Source organism: Manacus vitellinus, unplaced genomic scaffold, assembly GCF_001715985.3.
Source record: "Manacus vitellinus isolate BGI_N305 unplaced genomic scaffold, ASM171598v3 scaffold_53_pilon, whole genome shotgun sequence".
NCBI lineage: Eukaryota > Metazoa > Chordata > Aves > Passeriformes > Pipridae > Manacus > Manacus vitellinus.
In genome coordinates this window covers 1,755,407-1,773,307 of record NW_021940637.1, presented here as the reverse complement: position 1 = coordinate 1,773,307, position 17,901 = coordinate 1,755,407, and the positions used below count along the sequence as shown (strand labels likewise).

The 17,901-nt window shown below is 41.9% G+C and overlaps 1 protein-coding gene across 3 annotated transcripts in view; it reads right to left on the bottom strand.

The window, feature by feature from the left end:
* CIB2 (calcium and integrin binding family member 2) overlaps positions 1-17,590 on the bottom strand; it is a 42,073-nt gene extending 24,483 nt beyond the window's left edge. For 2 of the 3 annotated variants that reach the window (XM_029963158.1, XM_018081452.2), the window contains exons 1-2: positions 14,352-14,595; positions 4,873-4,907 (exon numbers count right to left, since the gene is read on the bottom strand). In XM_029963158.1, the coding sequence (XP_029819018.1) occupies positions 4,873-4,907; positions 14,352-14,402 (86 nt within the window). In that variant the 5' untranslated portion in view covers positions 14,403-14,595. Of the gene's footprint in view, positions 1-4,872; positions 4,908-14,351; positions 14,596-17,517 lie in introns of those variants that run through there. The other variant, XM_018081453.1, reaches the window with a different exon arrangement.
* Positions 17,591-17,901: the final 311 nt, after the last annotated feature.

Here is a 17,901-nt window from a genome sequence, read left to right as displayed (position 1 = left end):
AAAATTATGCTCCCTTTGCTTGGGTCACCAACTCCCTGCCCCGTTTTTTTTTTTTTGTTCCATTCCACACTTGCAATCTTTTCTCAGTTGAGTGTGTGGATTTCCTTTTGCTCACTTTGAATCTAACAATTTCTCTAATATATTGTGCACAGTTGAAAATGCTAATCTTGATCTTCACAGTGTCTGCAGCTCTTACCACTCTCACCAACTTTCTGTGTTCAGCAGCACCTTACCCAAGAGGTGTGTGCACTCACACAAGTGCAATACAACCCCTTACCAAAATAAAGATATGTTGCACCTGATTCTTTTCTCTGACTTACAAGAACAGCCACTCAAAGGAAGATTTGCTTTTAACAAATCCACAGTGGCTGTCTCAGAACATGTGTTGTATTCTGGGCACTTATGAACTGACTGTCTACCAGTGTGCTCTGCATCCTTCCAGGCAGCACAGTTGTGTCCTGACAGGTCTTCTGGTGATAAATGCCTGTCAAACACCAAGAGTGAGCTATGGGTTCCAGCCTTCTCTTTCACCAGGCACAGTCTAATTTTATTCTTTTCCTAGATCCATTTTTTCCTATTCTGTGTTAATTCCTTCTTCACTTAAAATTCATAAGTCCTATTATTCTTTAATAATTTGCAAACTATCTGCACTCAGGTCACCAATCAGAAGATCGTGTCCTCAACCCCTCTGACCATAGCCTGTGTTTTTGTTCACTTAAGCTGATGCTGACACCACAGTCTTGCACCCTGAAGTCAGTGTGTGAGTCAATCCAACACCTCACTGGGAGGGATTTGCTAAGCCTAGCTCTCCTCTCCTCATTTTCAGGAGTTGCATTTGCTCACTCTGGCTCTTGTGCCAGCTTTGGCACTCATCTGATCCCTCAGAGAGCTGATTCAGCTTATTAAACCAGCAGAAAATAGATTTACTGTTGTTTGGGTTTTTGATGGGGCTACTTTCCCTGTAGGGACAGATAAAAACACTTAGCCCATTTCACCTAATTGCAACCTCGTGCTGGTTTACATCAGTTTAAATCAATCTAAATTGAAGCTGCCATGTTAATCCCCTCATCCCCACCTACACAACTGTACCTCTTCCTCACTAACAGTCATGCAAAGGGGTGAGGAGCAAGACAGGGCTTTTTTTGTTGTTGTTTTGGTGAGGTTACTCCTTGCTGGATCATCTCACAAAGAAATTCAGTTCAGCCTGAACAGAACTCGTCCTGCTCTTCTTAACACCACACCTGGGAATGTTCTGCAGTGCATAAGCAAATTCCCAGCAGTAATTAGCTCCCTCTTCACTGAGACAGGGATATGCTAAATCAGTAAGTGCTAATTAACTAGGGGATCATAACCCATTTTATACCTATTTGGTAAAACTTCTCCTCAGACATGTAGAGACACCTCTTGATTCTACTCTATTCCTTAGACAGTAATTTGTATTCAATCTAAACTGACAAGACAAGGGAAACATTATCCTCATACTTAAAAAGGCATGAAAATATTCAGTGTGGGTAACACAGGCTAATTACAGTGGTAACTTGTCAAAGGTGCTCACACAGACCAGTGACAGAGTAAGAAAGCGAGGAGAAGCTTCCAATTCCTCAGTCTCCATCCCACCCATTGTCCCACATCAAACCTGCTCATACAGAAAAGCATCCACTTGTTCTGGAAAAGCAGGAGAATCTCTCTCCCAGTTCAGTGCTGCTTCCTTTATCACCAAGCCCAAGGAATTACAGTGACCCCTCGACTCTGTCATGCTTGCCATGAAGGGTAAAAAGATTGCACATCATCTGCCTGCAAATGTAGTTCCAAACCACACAGTTATTAAAGAGACACATGGAGTGTTCTGCCTGGCACTGTGCAGTTTGTAGTGCTGTGCAATCTGCCTAGATGAGAGCAGAAATAAAGCTCAGTTTCCACTCAGATGTCCTGCAGGACAACAGAGTGCTCTTATTGGAATAAAGTGGGACCTGTTCTTACCATTGCCCCAGGTCCTGTGTGCAGTGCAGCCTCAGGTTTTGGATATGGCATACACTAAAAATCACCCCCAAAATAATGTTGTTTAAAAGAATGTTTGCAAATCCAGATAATTTGTTTTTACTGTCTCCAGTGTCCTGGTATCAAACTTCAACCTAAGTTTTACCTCAGTCTCACGTGTCAAGGAAAACTGAAGAATGCATGGGGATGTTTTGTGACAATTCCATGCAGGAATACCTCTTCATTTCAGCCAGTTTTTATCTGCTTGTCAAAGCTGCACATTGCAAACTCATTATCTACAAGTATTTTTTACCCACTGCAGCCCAGAAAAAGAGAACAAAACTTGCTGACTCTTCATTCCACAGCCAGATTTTGCAATACTGTAAATCCCTGTTTGCCTGCCATGCAATGACATTTTCAAATTTCACTGCTTTAGAATATCTGTTCTTGAAATCTGCAGTGTATTTTCCAAAGTCCATTTTCCATATTTTCTCAGTTGCACATGATGGTTTGAAGTTACAGTTTGAAAATGTTTTCCAGATTATAAAAATAAAAAGTTTGCTTACTCAGATTGAGCAGTTTCCTAATTACAGCTTCAGTGAAGATGTTTGATTCCTTATTTCCTTTCTTTTATCAGCATTTGACAGTTCTGACTCCATTCTCCCCAGCCAATATTCCAGTCTTGTTATAAAAATGGTCACATTTTATGTCACATGCTTTAAATGGGGCCTGTACTGCACATGTTTTATGCTTCTTATTTGTCCACAAATTTTTCTCTAGATGTATTTTAGGTGCACATGTACTAAAATAAGTCACTTTGCTTTCTGCACTGGAAGTCCATTATTCTTTCAGGTTAATTCCAATATTTCCTTAGATATCATCCCACAAGAGAAAAAGAAATTACTCCTAAGAGCAGGATGACCCAGTATCACAGTTTACAAATCACTTCACCCACAATTCTCAGAACAGATTAGTTATTCAAAGTGACAAAGAGAACCTTAACTTTTGTAATGTGTCAAAATCTTAATTAATAACCATTTCCCCTCACAGGAACACAGTACAAATACAAGTAACTGACTGTTTATAAAGCTTTAACAAATTTGAGTTTAAATAACATTTGAGAAAAATAAAGCAATTTTTTCAGTTTATCCAATCCAAACAAATCTTCTTCTAAAGTTCTGTGTCAAGGTAGCCCTGTTAAACAGAAGAAAAGTACCTGTTGATTTTTAAGACTTAGAGGGTGGCTAAAGGTCTCTTTTATACAGGAAATTAAACTATTTGGGATTTTTTTTTCTGTCTGGCTATATAATGTATGTATCTGAGATCTGGTGGCTGCACGGGAACATCTTTTATTCCATATCCAAATGCTGCAACTAATGCTGGCCCAGAAATATCACCAATCACTTCCAACATCTAAACCACACAGCTTCAGTTAGTTTGGACTCACAGCTGTTTCTGTGAGCAATTTGTGATGGCAAATTCTGTTCTTGCCAAATCCAGTGTTCTCAAGCAGAACTAACATTGCTGCAGCCTCGCCAGCATAAAATGACCACTCATTTTTACTGAAGCTGCAGGACTTTTTCAGGATACCACAAACACAGCACGGAACTTGTTTATAGCTGTTGATTACGTGCCATTCCTGGAGGTTCAGAGCTGAGCAATGCTTTGCTGAAGAAGTTACATCCCTGCCATGGTCACTCCTTCTTGTAAAGCCTTGGCTCACTTTGAGAGCACCAGAACCTCTGCAGGAGCCAGCCTGCATTAAGCTGAGCTTATCTTTGGGCCAAGCTCCCCCCTGCCCACACGTCCTGACTCAGTAACTCCGTGGTCCTTCATGAAAATGTTCTCCAGCCACAGGACTGGATTTTAAACTGTAACAACCCTCAGAGGGACCTGGACCAAAGGACATGCCCAGGCAGTGGTGCTGCAATGTCCCTCCTGCACAGGGGTCTCAGGTGCTGTGCACTGCTGAGGAGTGAGAGCATCCCCTCTCCAGCAGTAATGAGGACAGGCTATGCAAGGAATTAGCTGAAATACCACCTCTACTTTTCCAACAAAAAATAAAGCACCCCACTAGTTTTGCCTCGACAGAGCCACTGACCATGAGTGTTCCTGAACTCTACAGCCACACAGCAGAGGCAAGTAACATTTCTCTCAGAGATCATGTCTACTCCTGATCTCAAAGCTGTTCCCAATGTTTATGAAAACAAAGTTTCTCATGTCTGAGCAGCTTTTCAAATTTGAGAACCCGAAGCATTATGAGTTCCTAGGTCTAGATACATACCCCAGATTTATTCTCCCCCTCTATTGGGGCAAAAATCCTCAGGAAAAACAGCATGGGTAGTGACAGGACAGGATCTATGTCATACTTTCCCAGATCCTTAACCTGACTGGTCAGAAGATCAAGGATCTGTGGCAAGAAGTCAGCATATACATAGGCAGAAATGGCTTCAGTTTGGCTCAATCCATCCCTACTACAAAAGAAAACCCAAGGCCCTTTGATTGCAAACAGTGATCCCAAGCTGTGTGACTTTCTGTGGGGAAGTTGGCACTAAAACATTCTCAGTGCTCTGCAGTTTAAGCTCCACCAGTTCTTCCCACACTTCAGCCCATACCAGGACCTGCCCTGACTGAAGGATGTGCCCTCAGGGTATAACTGAGCAGAAAAGCAGCAAGTCCTTTCCATGCAAAGCCACAGAAAAGTCTGGGACCTTAAGCTAATCACCATCAGTCTCCTTGTAACAAATACACATTATAAGTGCATCTTAAGTCCCATCCTACACTCATTCATTCATGCAAAATAACTGGCCTTATTTGGTTTCCTCACAAGTCAGATAAAAGGATTTAGTCCCTTCCATGAGATCACGAAGGAGAAGTTTAATACAATTTACTCACCGAAGGATTTCCTTCCGAGTGAAGAACGTGCAATCCTGTTAAAAAACAAGAGGTGTCATTGTACTACAGAAATACTGAAAACAACTGCAAAGAGCTCTTTTTCAACCTTTTGGGAGGAGACTCAGATCTGACAGAAAAACATTAAAGATGCCATTTGTGTATGATCTGCTTTTAAGTCAGAAAGCAAAATATGCTGTAAAAGAACTGAAATATCCTAAGGACAAGCCTATCAGTAAAAAAAAAAAAAATATTGCTAATGGGAAACTCCAGGAGAAAAAAAAAAACAGCTGGTTGAAATACTTCTCCAGTGTGGAATGACCAGATTGGAAACAAAATTAAATCCAAAAAGTGAGATATAGGCCAAAAATATTCAATAAGTGGATCTTGAAAACTATAAATAACAGATGAAGAAAAAAGTCTTCTAACTTGAAGTAATTCTCTACTGGAGACAACTGGTTTAACAATAAAAGTTATGTAGTTATTTATTAGTTATTAAGCCCTTTTGCTAACAATTACTTTGCACTGTGGTCACTTTGGCAAAGGCTCCAAACTCCTGTTGTCAGGAATATGGATAAATGGACAGCCCCTGCTCTGAACAGCAGGAAAACTAATCAGCTCTCCCTGTGCTATCCCAGAATTTGAAATAACTTACTAAAATGTGACACAGAGCTCACTGACCATGAAAGAAGAGCTTACAAGCATTCACTTGCATTCTAAATGTGGTGGAACTGAATTTACACTGGTTTAATTCACTTTTTGAACATCTGTGTTATCCTAGAAAATTCATACACTTCACCAAAGAACATATAAGCAGTGGAAGAGTTTGCATTTCATGCATTTCTAAATCAGTCACAAAACCAGTTACAATTTCAGGTGCTGTGAAGAGACATAAATAATCAGTCCCATCCCATTAACAGGAATATCCCCTAACCTCCACCATCTTACCTAATACATATTTAAGGGAAATTCTGCCCTGCATCCAAAACTAGGAACACTGCTGGCAATGAAATATTTGATAATCAGTTGACACCATCATTCATAAATGCAGAGAGTATGCAACTTGTTTTAGAGGGAGCTCCTGAGGGTGTATATATAGGGAACAACCACCAAAACATTCTTCCTGATTATCCACCTCTCTCACAGGCCCATGTGAGTTTTCCCCCTTTAATGTGAACACATTTAGAATATATCATCTTTTAAAATCAGCAAGTGACAAAATAAGAGTATCAGACTGGTAACACAAGAGTATATATAACTAGGTTGACTCTCCTAATCCTGCTCTCCTGTCAACTACTGGAAAAGCATTTCTTTCCCAAGCTGAGAATCATTTGGCCAAACACCTGCTTCTTCCAAGGAGGGGAAAAGCAAGTGGTGCAGCAGCTGAGGCAGTTAAACAGCCTGTCTCGGGTGTCCGGGGGTGCTATCAGCCCTGCTGGTATCAATTATTGAGTTTGCCTGCTCTCCTCCATCTAAAGTGGCAGGAGCAGCAGCTCTTCCTTCACGGATTGTGTAGCAGAATCCTGTTACCAGGCACAGGAGGAAGCACCTTGTGAGTGCTGACACTGATGGCACATTGTCTGGAACAGCACTAAGTGAGATCTGAGCCTGCTCGTTAAATCCTCCTTAATTCCAGCACAATCAACAGTCAAACTGTCACTTAAGGATGATTCATTTACTAAGAAAAGGCAGGTGTAATCTCACAAATAATTGCAATGCCCTCAGCAGCAATCATCCTGTAATTAGAGAGGCTGGAGGAAACAGCAGCCACTGTTACTTAACTAGCAAACTGAAAGGGAGGGATATGCAAATGAAGACAAAGATTAAAAAGAAAAGTTACCCTTTACCTTGCAGAAATCATGCAAAAATGCTATTGGAAGACATAAGAGGTCAGATCATAAACCAGTGTTGCTGACAGTGCACATATTTTACTTTAAGCTGAGTTGCCTCTTGTCATTGACAACAAACACTATTTTTTAATCAAGCAAAATTTTTACTAATATAAACTAAAACCCACTCACGCTGAAAACCTTTATAGCAAAAGGTTTATTTATTGCAACCATCTGCCTGACCACTGTTACTGACAGCAACATTCCAACTATTATGCCTGCCAATCACATGGAATTGGCAGGGATGAGGGGTGCCAAGAAAACCTCCCAGCAGCTTCCCAGACCACTTGCAGGGATCTTAAAGCTGTTCAGGGTCAGAGCACCACAAATGAACTGCCCTGTACTTCTGATCCCTTTGGAAATGATTTACCACCCAGAGGCCTGGCTGGCATCAAGGGGCAAAGGGAAAAGCCACAGCTCCAAGTGATTCCCAACGGGCAGGTCCAGCCATCCCTCTGGCTTCTCCCACTTCCTCAGGTCTGCCTTTTCCTCACGCAGACTTTCAGGGGTGAGTAGAACAACTGCGTCAGAGAAGCCTGAAGGGAGGAACTAACGTGTTTGTATTACCCCAGCAATGATGGATGCATTTCCAGCTCAGATCGTTTCCTTTCAGATCCTTAGAACTGGCAGTGCTGGTACAAGAGAGGAAGGTGAAACAAATATCTATTGATACAAGGAAGGGGTACAAGACTGACTTTGTTTTCCTTTTTTTTTTTTTTTGGAAGCACAGCCCTAAGTTGGATTAAAACCATGATGGAGCAAAGGTCTAAATAACATAATTACATTTCATAGTTGCTGGAACTAAAGCAATTTAATTCCAATTTAATTAAAGACTTTTGGCCAAAGAAACACGGAGGTGAATCATCCAATTTTCTCCTGGCTACTTCATTCATACAGAAAACACACAATGATGGACAATAAATAGTTAACATGTTCAATTCACTCTCTCATAAGGAAAGGTGAGGTGGGTCCTAGAAAGCATTTGTCATTTATGCACGGGATAACTTTGGCTGGAAGGAAGATCAAAGCTACCATGGAACACATTTGCTATTTTGTGGACTGTATTTGAGTTTATTATGAACACAAAAAGCACCCTGTCTGTTCTGTTTGGACACTTCAGCCATTGGGAGTCCCGCTAGAAAAGAATAAACTAAATACTGAACAAAAAAACATTACCAGAGTTTTCGTAATTCTTATCAATTCAACATTTCTGGCAAGAATTGATCCCGAGAATCATTGCTTTTATTTCTAGTGCTATCCAGTGGCCTGACAGAGCCCTGCTAACAGCAGGCCCCTTGGGGGTTTTAGCTTGTTTAGAACAGAGGCTTTGCCTGACAGGTCACTACTGCAGGCCCTGAGAACAAACGTGCTCCTTTTCCAAGAGCAACGGCCCCACTCGGTCTGTCCTCGGGCCCTAAATAATCAAGGGAATTGGAAGGCTGACATGGGATCACTGCTGCTTTCTTGGAGGTAAAATACCACTTAAACAAATCTGCAATTATCCACTTACCATCTTATGTCTAGCAAAGACAATAAAATCAAGCAAACGGAACATTTCCCATTGATTTCTGGGAGGTCGTTCACTTGTCTGATGGGACTTGATGCTTTAAATTCAGCATTTGGCTGGCTTAAATGCTTCTCAAAATACTTTGCAGAGAGCAGAGGCAGATGGCTGGTGCATTTAGGTTCCAGGGGTAGCTCTGCTCATTGGCTCATGGTATTGGGACTTTCTGCAACATTGCTTGTAGGGAAGGGTTAATAGTCTCTGCTCTTACAAATGAGTTTATACAACAGCAGAATGCACATGCTGTTAGTCTCATTCTTTTATTTCCTATGTCAGATGAAGGCAGGTTTAGGACAGAACAGACTGAAATAGGTGGCCTACTACCTTTTCCACCAGTCTGTAAAATTTTACTGCAAATTCCTAGGTCAGCTCTGCTTTATATCGAGTTCTACAGTGATTGAACAAAAAACACTGAGAGAGAGAGAACTGTGCTGATACTGAACTTTCTGCCAAGTGTCCACACACAGCACAACATGAGGAATGGCTCCAGGATCAGCTGTCCTGTGGGAGAGAATGCCAGCTCCTGAGGGCAGCTCGTGAATGGCAGCAGAGTGCAGTGAATGGAAGGGTTTCAGCCCTTCAAAAGCACAAAGCACAGCTCTGAAATCAAACTGATCCCACAGGTACGTGCACAACACTTCTCTACAGAAGGAAAACTGGAGAAATGAACAACAGAAGGAAAGAACAGAAATGCTCAAACGTGCAAAGCTGCTGGGAAACAGTTCTTACACCCATTGAATTTATTTCTCCTCTAAGACAATGCATATATATTCTGCCTCTTGTATGTACAGTTTCATAAGGGCAGGTTTACTCTGATCCTGCAACAGCTTCACTGGAAAGTTTTATAAATAAGGAAATAATATAAATCAGTCAAAAAATCACTCCAAATTAAAAAAAAAAAAAAAACAGCCTCAGACAAAAGCCAGGAAATTACAGATAATGGAAACCAATGGCTAACAGGACAGAGGAGATCCATAGAGCTGAGGGAGCAGCTCTTAAGAAATGCTAAGTAGTGAATGCTGCAGCATTTTAAAAGGTAATATTTCAAGCAAATTATTTCAGAGGCTTCGTTTTTAAAATCACCAATGGTGCTCTGTTCTGTGCCAAAGCACACAATGTGTGTAAGATCATTTGATCAAAACACCATTAGAACATCATCTCCTGAAGCAATCCAAAAATCTGGTACTGGAGAGAAGCAAATGAACTTCCAGATGAGACCCATCATTAACCTCACTCTGGTAATGTTTTACAAAGGCAGTATTTCTGTTCTATGTGCCATACAACTAAGACTGGTATGGAGCTGGGCAAGACTTAGTCAGCAAGATATTTATGTATTTTCATCCCTGTGAGTGTATGAAGAGTTAACAGAATCAGTGAGTTAAAAATGCTGTTTGCATTGACACACAGCTCATCTTTACTTGTCATCATACTTATTTTACAACCACAGCCAAAACAACCAAAACACCTCCTGAGTTTCAGGAGGGAAAAGCTGCAGCTTTAAGAACCAATTTATATATTCATACTGCAACATGGGAGCAAAAACAGTCAGACACTGGCCAGGACTGGGAAGAAGCAACTGCCAACAAATGTAATTTTGCTCAATCTATATAAGCACCAAATGGTAACATGAAACCAGAATCTGACTAAAGGATAACCTCACAAAAACCTCGTGCCATTATTATGCTGCTTACATTTGCACAGGAACAGCAGTACTGTATCAAATGGAAAATACTTTTTACTCAAGATCTTGGAGAACCTGTGATGAATTTTCCAAGACCCTGATCAAATCAAGCATGGTTTTTAAATCAAAACATAGCTCGATGACCTACTTTCACTTTACACATGGCATTTCTTGACAGATCATAACATAACTTGTTTCATCTGGTTTTGCAGAATTCCCAGGAAATATAGTGGAACTCCACTTTGACTTCAATTTTGATAAAAGGATAAAAGTTAGCTCTGTAATAGATAAATTCTCGTGTAAAAGGAGCAAGTAATTATTTCATAGTACTATATTTTATGGCAATATTGCCTTGAAGACTGCCAGGGTACATTAGTCTGTTTTGAGGCTGGATTAAATAATGCAGAGTAAATAATACCATTAATGAACAAAGTATAAATGGCTTGCAGTAAAACCAGCAATATGCCCTATACTATCTAGGTTCTGTTAGGACAAAAAAAAAAAAAAGGAAGAAGCAAATTTGTATCAAATTCAGCTCAGTTACTGAAGTAACCCCAGAACAGGGGATGAGGTTGACTGAGCAGTTCATCCACAGCCCAAGCACAGTTTCTCTGCCTCTCCTGCTCAGTGCAGCTGTTCCTCAGTGAGGAATGCAGGGCACCAAGGCAAAAGAAGTGCCCCTGATGTTGCTTTATTGCACACCTGTATTTTCTACTGCTTCAAGCACCTTTACACAGCATCACTCAAAAAGCCCTAAAATCCCCCATCATTTTCTTTTCTCAAAGAGATTTGACCTCCAAAATCTGTAGGCAGCTTTTAAAATGTTTTTAAAATGTTCTTTTATTGCAATGAAATGCATCTTTCTTGTCTGTCAATACTTACCTTTTCCCTAACCAGACCCTGCTTAGATTTTGCATTTTGTGTATTAAAAAAAAAAAACAAACCAAACCAAACCCAAAACCAAAATAAACAAACAAACAAAAAAACCCCCACCAAAACAAAACAACACCCCCCCCAACATTAACAACCAACCCCCCCCCCAAAAAAAACCCCAAAAAACACAACCAGAAACTCAGAGCAGCCAAGTACTTTAAGGGCATAAGAATCAGAAATGTCCAGTAGAATTCATTTTCTTATAGGGCCAGGTTTTTAAATGAGGTGAATCTCCATGAGGAAACCAGTGCCAGCAAAAGCCTCACTTCCAAAACATTTCACTAATCTTATGAAAATTTAAAGATCTGCCAACTAGAACACTATTTTAATAACAAGTGATAGGATCTTAATAGCAGGTGATATGACAAGGTGTTAGGAGATTTACAGCTTTCCAGTCTTTCTTTGATCTGCCTCTACCTCTTTTCAATTAAAAAAAAAAAAGGTTCAATATTATAAAGTCCTATTACATGTCTCTTTTACAAACAGTTTCAACTGGTTACCCATCACCAGTCTTACTGAAGAGCACTCAAAAGACTTGTCCATTAAAAACACTGAGGTCATCCTGTGAGTGACCAGATTTCATTTAAATGTAAAGGTTCTGCTAAAAAGTGGCTCTACAATATGAGAGTTTACATGTAAAAAAAAAAATGTATAATCAGGCATTTCACAAAGTTTTAGATAAATCTAATAAGGCTATTTTATTTCATTAATATCATATTCATGATCTGAGATTTATGTATGCTTGCTCTTCAAGCAGGTGATTTTTCTGCAGCCTCATCTTTACTCCCTAAAGCCAAAGTCACTTATACATGATTTTACCAAACTTTAAGCACATGAACTTCTCACTTTTCCATCTCACAGTGTCTCCTCCAGAACAAGCACATAAAACATACTGAATTTTTAAAAAATTATAAAAATTTCCCTACTAAAGTAGTATTTAGGTGCTATGAGCTCAAAGCAATTTGTACTAAAAAAAGGCAGAAGCTACAACCAGACAAGGCAGTGTCCAGAAATATGTTTAAATAAAGAAATTATAAAGTCTAACCATGAGTTGAGTGAGGTTTTGAACAGTCTTCCAAAAGGAACTGTAGGGAAGTAAAAGAAAACCCAGACTATATTTTATATAAAGGATTAAGTTGATTCTATTGTTTCTGCCATACTGAGATATGAACACTGTACCCCGGGGTATTATTGCAAGGAGTACAGTACTAACTCAGAGACACACAGATTCACAAGAAATTGCCTAGTTCTCCTTTGGGGGAAAAAAAAAAAGATGAATCAATGGTCCATTTAAAAAGCAATCCCCTCCTGTACACTGGGGGACAGATGTGCACACCAGACTGTTGCAGAGGGGCCCGTGGTACACAGTGGTTTACTCTGGTCCAGTGTTCAGAGGCCCTGGTAACTCAGCTGCTGGCTCAAGACATGAAAACCTGCATTTAAAAAATTGTAGAACCATTGCCTCCTTCTCCCCTTTTCTGTTCTGAAGGAATTCCCCAAATGGGAACAGGGCAAACTCTGAGTCCAGCAGTTCCATTTGTGTGACACCAACTGCCCTCTCCCCCAGGATGCAGTGGAGGGACAGGAGCTCTCTGTGGGGGGGGCTACAGAAGTCAGACCAGGATCTCTGGGTCTAAAAGATACAAGAGTGATGCAAAACTAATGGATCAGAGCAAATCACCACCAAAATTAGGTCTTTATCTGATTCTTCACAGCACGAGGCAAAGGTTCCTTCCTGACAAATCCTGCAGGTCAGCGATTGTCCTGAAACTCGTTATTTTATGGCACTTACCCCACATAACAAGTGCTGTTACTAGTCAAAAATTATCTAGCACTACACTAATGAACTAAAGTCTGCCTGTAACAGAGAAATCCCAAAGGTGACTCAATCCACCCGGCCCAACTCCTGCCAGGCTTCGAGATCAATTACCCGGCATTAGGAAAGGCAGGGGCTGCAAAAGCCATTAGAGAGAGGCAATTTCTGCATGAAGAGCAGTGAATTAGGGATGACATTTCAGCTCTTGCATTTGCCAGTTTATGTCAAGAAGATAACATTAATTCCATTTGGATTTTGTTTTGTTTGGCTGCAGTTGTGCTCTGTTCTGTGTTCACTTGCATTGTTAGCAGGATGACAGACGCTTTACAGATCTTTGATTTCCCTCTTGCCTCTCCAGCAGGGAGGTGGAAAAGCCTATTTGGATCTATTTGGACTACTAAGACCATTAACTTAGACTAATATATTACAGTGACAGACTGCTGGTGAGGATGAGATGTGTGACAAAGTGGAAATTAAAGAAGGGCCATTTGCACGTTTCCTGCAATGACAAGAAAAAGGTGAGGTATTTATAAAAGCATTTAATTTATGCCTTATTTTCAACATGGGATAATGGTTCAAAGCATTTGAGCATCCACCCCTAGCCTGACTCTGTGGATAAACATTTACACCTGTGAAAAGTCCATGTTAGCAGGAACTTGAGATAAAATTAGTAACTAAAATAATAGTTTCCACTTCAAGGGCTTGAATCAAAGATCCCAACGGTAAATCGTTATTATGACTGGACCTGCCCCTTGGTTATTATAAGATAAACTGAATCTTGACTTCCTGCACTATTAATTCTGTGTTTGTCACTTTACGTAGAAGAACAGAGCCCTGTCTGCATCTCTTAGTAAGGAGTCAGCTGTGCACAACAGCCTCCTTCTTCAGCACACTTCTACTCCATGCAGCACCTCACTGGATTGTCAGAAACTTGTTCAAGATGCTCATTGTGCAGAGAGCTGCCTGAAATCCATTTCAGGAAGATTTTCAGTGTGCTGAAACATGACTGGAAAGTGGGAATTATTTTTTACCCTATTAAAAAAAAAAATAAATCAGTTGATGCAACGTGAGTAAATAGAGAAGTACTGAGTTATCCCTGACATAAAATGCAACACCACTTCTGTTCAGGCAAGAAACTGCCATCCAGGAGTGGATGCAAGCATAACAATCCCTGTTCTGGACTTACATTAGGCATATTTCTATGACTTATCCTTAGGAGAAGTGAATTTAGACAAGACCTCCTTTTTTTCCCTTTCCCCTCTATTGTCAGCAAAGGCATCGGGGAGAGAAAGAGAGGTTACTGCTACACTTTGTCAAGCTCATCACAGTCTTTATCCTGCTTCCTAGTCCAGGCATTGAGGATGTGACTTTTCCTGGTATACAGAGAGGGAATTATACTATGTATATTTAACAACCCAGCCTTTGAATAATGTTACAGTTGCTGGAAGGAATAGTAGAATGTGTGCATGCAGGTTACAAAGGAAGTTTTCAATTATATTAGAAAAAGAAAAACCATTCCTCAAACCAAACAAAAAACCGAATCAGAAACATATGAAGATTACTCCTTCCCATCTCCTGATGCAAACCGAGATATCTTACCTGGTAGGCATCTAGCTGTTCATCAGTAAATATCGTTTGCTTATTACCCATCTTAAATGAGGAATTCTTCCTCTCTGCAAATGCATCCCATTAGGAGCAGCTGGATTCCTCTGTATTGTAGGCATTTAGAGCACGTATACTCCGAGAGAGCGCCGAAAAAATCCCAGAGCCTGCATTGAACTGGCTGTGCCCGTCCCCGACCGGCGAGGAAGGACGCGGCCCCGGGAAATCTTTGCAGAGGCTTGAGTGGAGCGCGCCAGGAGGGAAGAGCGTGTGAAATCACGGGCAGGTGCCGTCCAGAGCCAGCGATGCCACACTCCCCTTCTCCAGGTGCTTTTCTGAGAGGCACACGGAGCTTTTATAAGCCCAGAGCCGAGCGGGCGGTGCTGGCGGAGAGCAGCTCCCTGGTGCCTCAGGGCTCACTCCGGGGTTCCAGGACGCTCTTCCCGGCACCTCCAGGTTCGGGAGCAGCTCTGCGTCAGCCGGTGGCGCTCGGCAGCGCAGTCGTGCTTGCACAGCCAGGGCCCCACGGGAGCGGGAAACCTGGGCAGCGGGAAAAAGCCCCGGCTGGCACAGGCTCCTGCGGCCGCCCTGCCCCAAGCCGGGAGAGCTGGCCAAAAGGCCTTCCAGGGCTTGCGGGGGGGCTCGCAGGTGCCGGTGAGATTCCCGCACATTCAACGCTTGCCACGGTTCAATGCCCGGCGCGTTTGCCACCGCCAAAAACTCCCGGGACAGTCAGTGGCGAGGCATCCTTTCTCACAGTAAAAAAAAAAAAAAATAATAAAAAAAATAAAAATCATCAAGATTAAAGCAGTTTAACAGACGCTAATCTGAGTCCTTAGGCTGAAGCAAGCACAGCTGGGAAGGAAAAAAAATACTACCGCAGCCTAAAGCACAAGCACGAAGTGCCAGCAGAGGGCTCCCGGGATGGTGTTTTAGTTCACCACAACACTATTTCCGTGAAAATTAAAAAAAAATAAAGAGCATCTCTGAGAAGCAGCCAGACAAAATGAATAAACTCGAACAAAATTGTATTATCTGACATCTGCAGAAGGGTAAGCTCCTACAGCAACAGCAGGAGGAAGGCTGAGTGAGAAAGGATGGCAACAAGGAAGAAAGACCTGCTGTAAGTTCACTTTCCATTCATGCACAAAGGAACGGGAGAGGGTAAAACTAAAGTCTTTATTTACAGCTCTGCCGATGGTCATTATTTCCTCGTCGAGGAAGGTTAGCAAGGTTAATAAAACCACTCCCAAGAATTGCCTTGTGCTTTTCCCTACAGCTACTAATGATCCTGACCTGATAACCTGATAATTGGGTAATAGTTCACTTTACCTTGGCATATAACGACAAAGAACAAACATTTAACAGTAATACCAAAAGCAAATATATCGTATACATAGTAAAAATATCCTATGGAGTGTGTTGGATGTGTAGTAAAAACATTCTACAAAGTGCTGAACCACAGCCCGTTCTAAGAGAGGGCTTATTCAAATTATAACATTTGGAATGCAGGTTTGAGTAGCTGCAAACCAGCACTGCCCTGAGCTACAGAACCACAGTGTATTACCATGTATACAAAATAAACGGCTTGGGATGAGATTGTGTGCAACAAGGCTTATCAGGGATAAACAAACATCAGAATTGTAACAGTCAAAGAAATGGATTCTACCAGTGACAGTTTGATGCTACTGCAGTGGATAAAAAAGTTGCTTTTCCAACACATGATGGATGGGAGGATGCTCAGACCCCATAAATGTGTCTGGAAGTGCTTTCCTGTAAGAGAAGGCTTCCTGGGCTGGAGCCCTGCCTGAGGAAAGAATAAACAGCTTGAGAAAGAGGCAAAACTCATGTCCCTCAAACTGGTGCAAGTGCCAACTGTCCCATTAAACTGCATTTGCTCTGATGAGCAGGAACTCTTTAGGAGAGTTTTTAATGCTAAAGAAAACAAACAAAAGAAAAGCTTGTGTGAAAATTTGTTGGGTTTATGATCTTACCTGTCTAGCTTAAAAAAATTCACTGTGTTAGAAGACGGAGGTTTCTGACTGCATTTCATTAAGCCTAATTTATCCATAATAAGTAAAAATGACCCTTTTTTTAAGGTGCTTTGCACAAGACAATGTCTTGCCTCAGGGACAAAATAATAAAAAAATAAATAGTGGTTTCCTAAACAGACTAAATTTAATGGAATGAATTTCCTCATAGGGAGTCTAATATAGTGATCACTAGGAAAGACTGTACTGATATCTCTACACAGGCATAATTTTTCTAGGCAAAATAAATACTGATGGGTTTATCACCGTGTTGTTCAGCCCTTCTCAGGACAGATCCAAACCAGACTCTGTCAATGGCTTATTACTGCAACCTTATTACGGTGACACCCACGAGACACAGATCAATAGGTCTCAAAAATATGTGTGAAAAATTTCTCCCCTCAATTTACAATCAAAGTGCAACCCCAGAACAGAAATGCAGATACAGTTAGAAATACAAGAACACAAGATGAATGTACGGATCAGCTGTGGAAAAGAAAGACGGCACAACAGAAGAGCCAATATTTGCAAAGTATACTCAAGCTTTGAAACCAAGAAACAATATTTCACATAAATATTTAGGACAGGTATCTGCAAGGCCAATTTGGATTTTAAAGACTAAAAGTGAAAATCAGCAGTAGTTACCAGAAGAAAATCAGTATCAAGAGAACTCTGCACACTTGTCCTACAGACATCAGAGTGGCAATTCTCAAATCAAAGCACTATCAAAACCAAGATAAAACATCAACAGAGGAAAAGGTGTGAGTACCTCTGGTGTCCTGTGATGAAAAAAAAAAAAGGGGGCAAGTAACACCCAGAAAATGGAGGCTACAAATCTTGTCTATTGTCAAATATCAGTTCTGAGATGTGGATCAGTTCTGGGATGTGGAGCAGCCTCGGTGCTGGGGAGGGGGCACTGCAGCCCCGGCCCCCACAGCCCCTCCTGGAACCGCCTTCGGATAACGAGACAAGCGCCTCAGAAAGGAAGGCAAATACCAACCTCGAAGTGCCCCGATTTCAACAACTTTGGGGCTTAATACTTTAAAGTGCCTGGGTTTTGTTTTTCATCTGCTGCCACAAAACTCTGACGCTCTTCTTTCTTAGCAACAACAGCTATTTTCCCAGTAAACTACCTGATTCTAGAAGCTGAGATTTTATAAAGGCTTCAGAAATGGAAAACCGGTTCTGTTTGTCGATGCCACAGCGGTGCCTCCTCAGACACCGCCACGGGGCTCCCGCGGCCTCCGGCGGCCACCGCACCGCCCGCACGCGCCGGGCTGCGTGGAGCCCCGCGGCGGAGGGCTCGACCGCCGGGGCAGCGCGCAAGCGCTGAGGGCGCCGCGGGCGGCGAGCGAGGAACCGCAGGCAGGCTGAGGGCCCGCGGCGGGAGGGATCAGCCCGGGCGAGGCTGAGGGCCCGGGGCAGGAGCGAAGGAACGAGAGTCAGGAGCTGAGGGCCCGCGTCGGGAGCGGCTCAGCGCTCGGGCTGCGGGCGCTGCGGCAGCGCGGCCCGGGCGG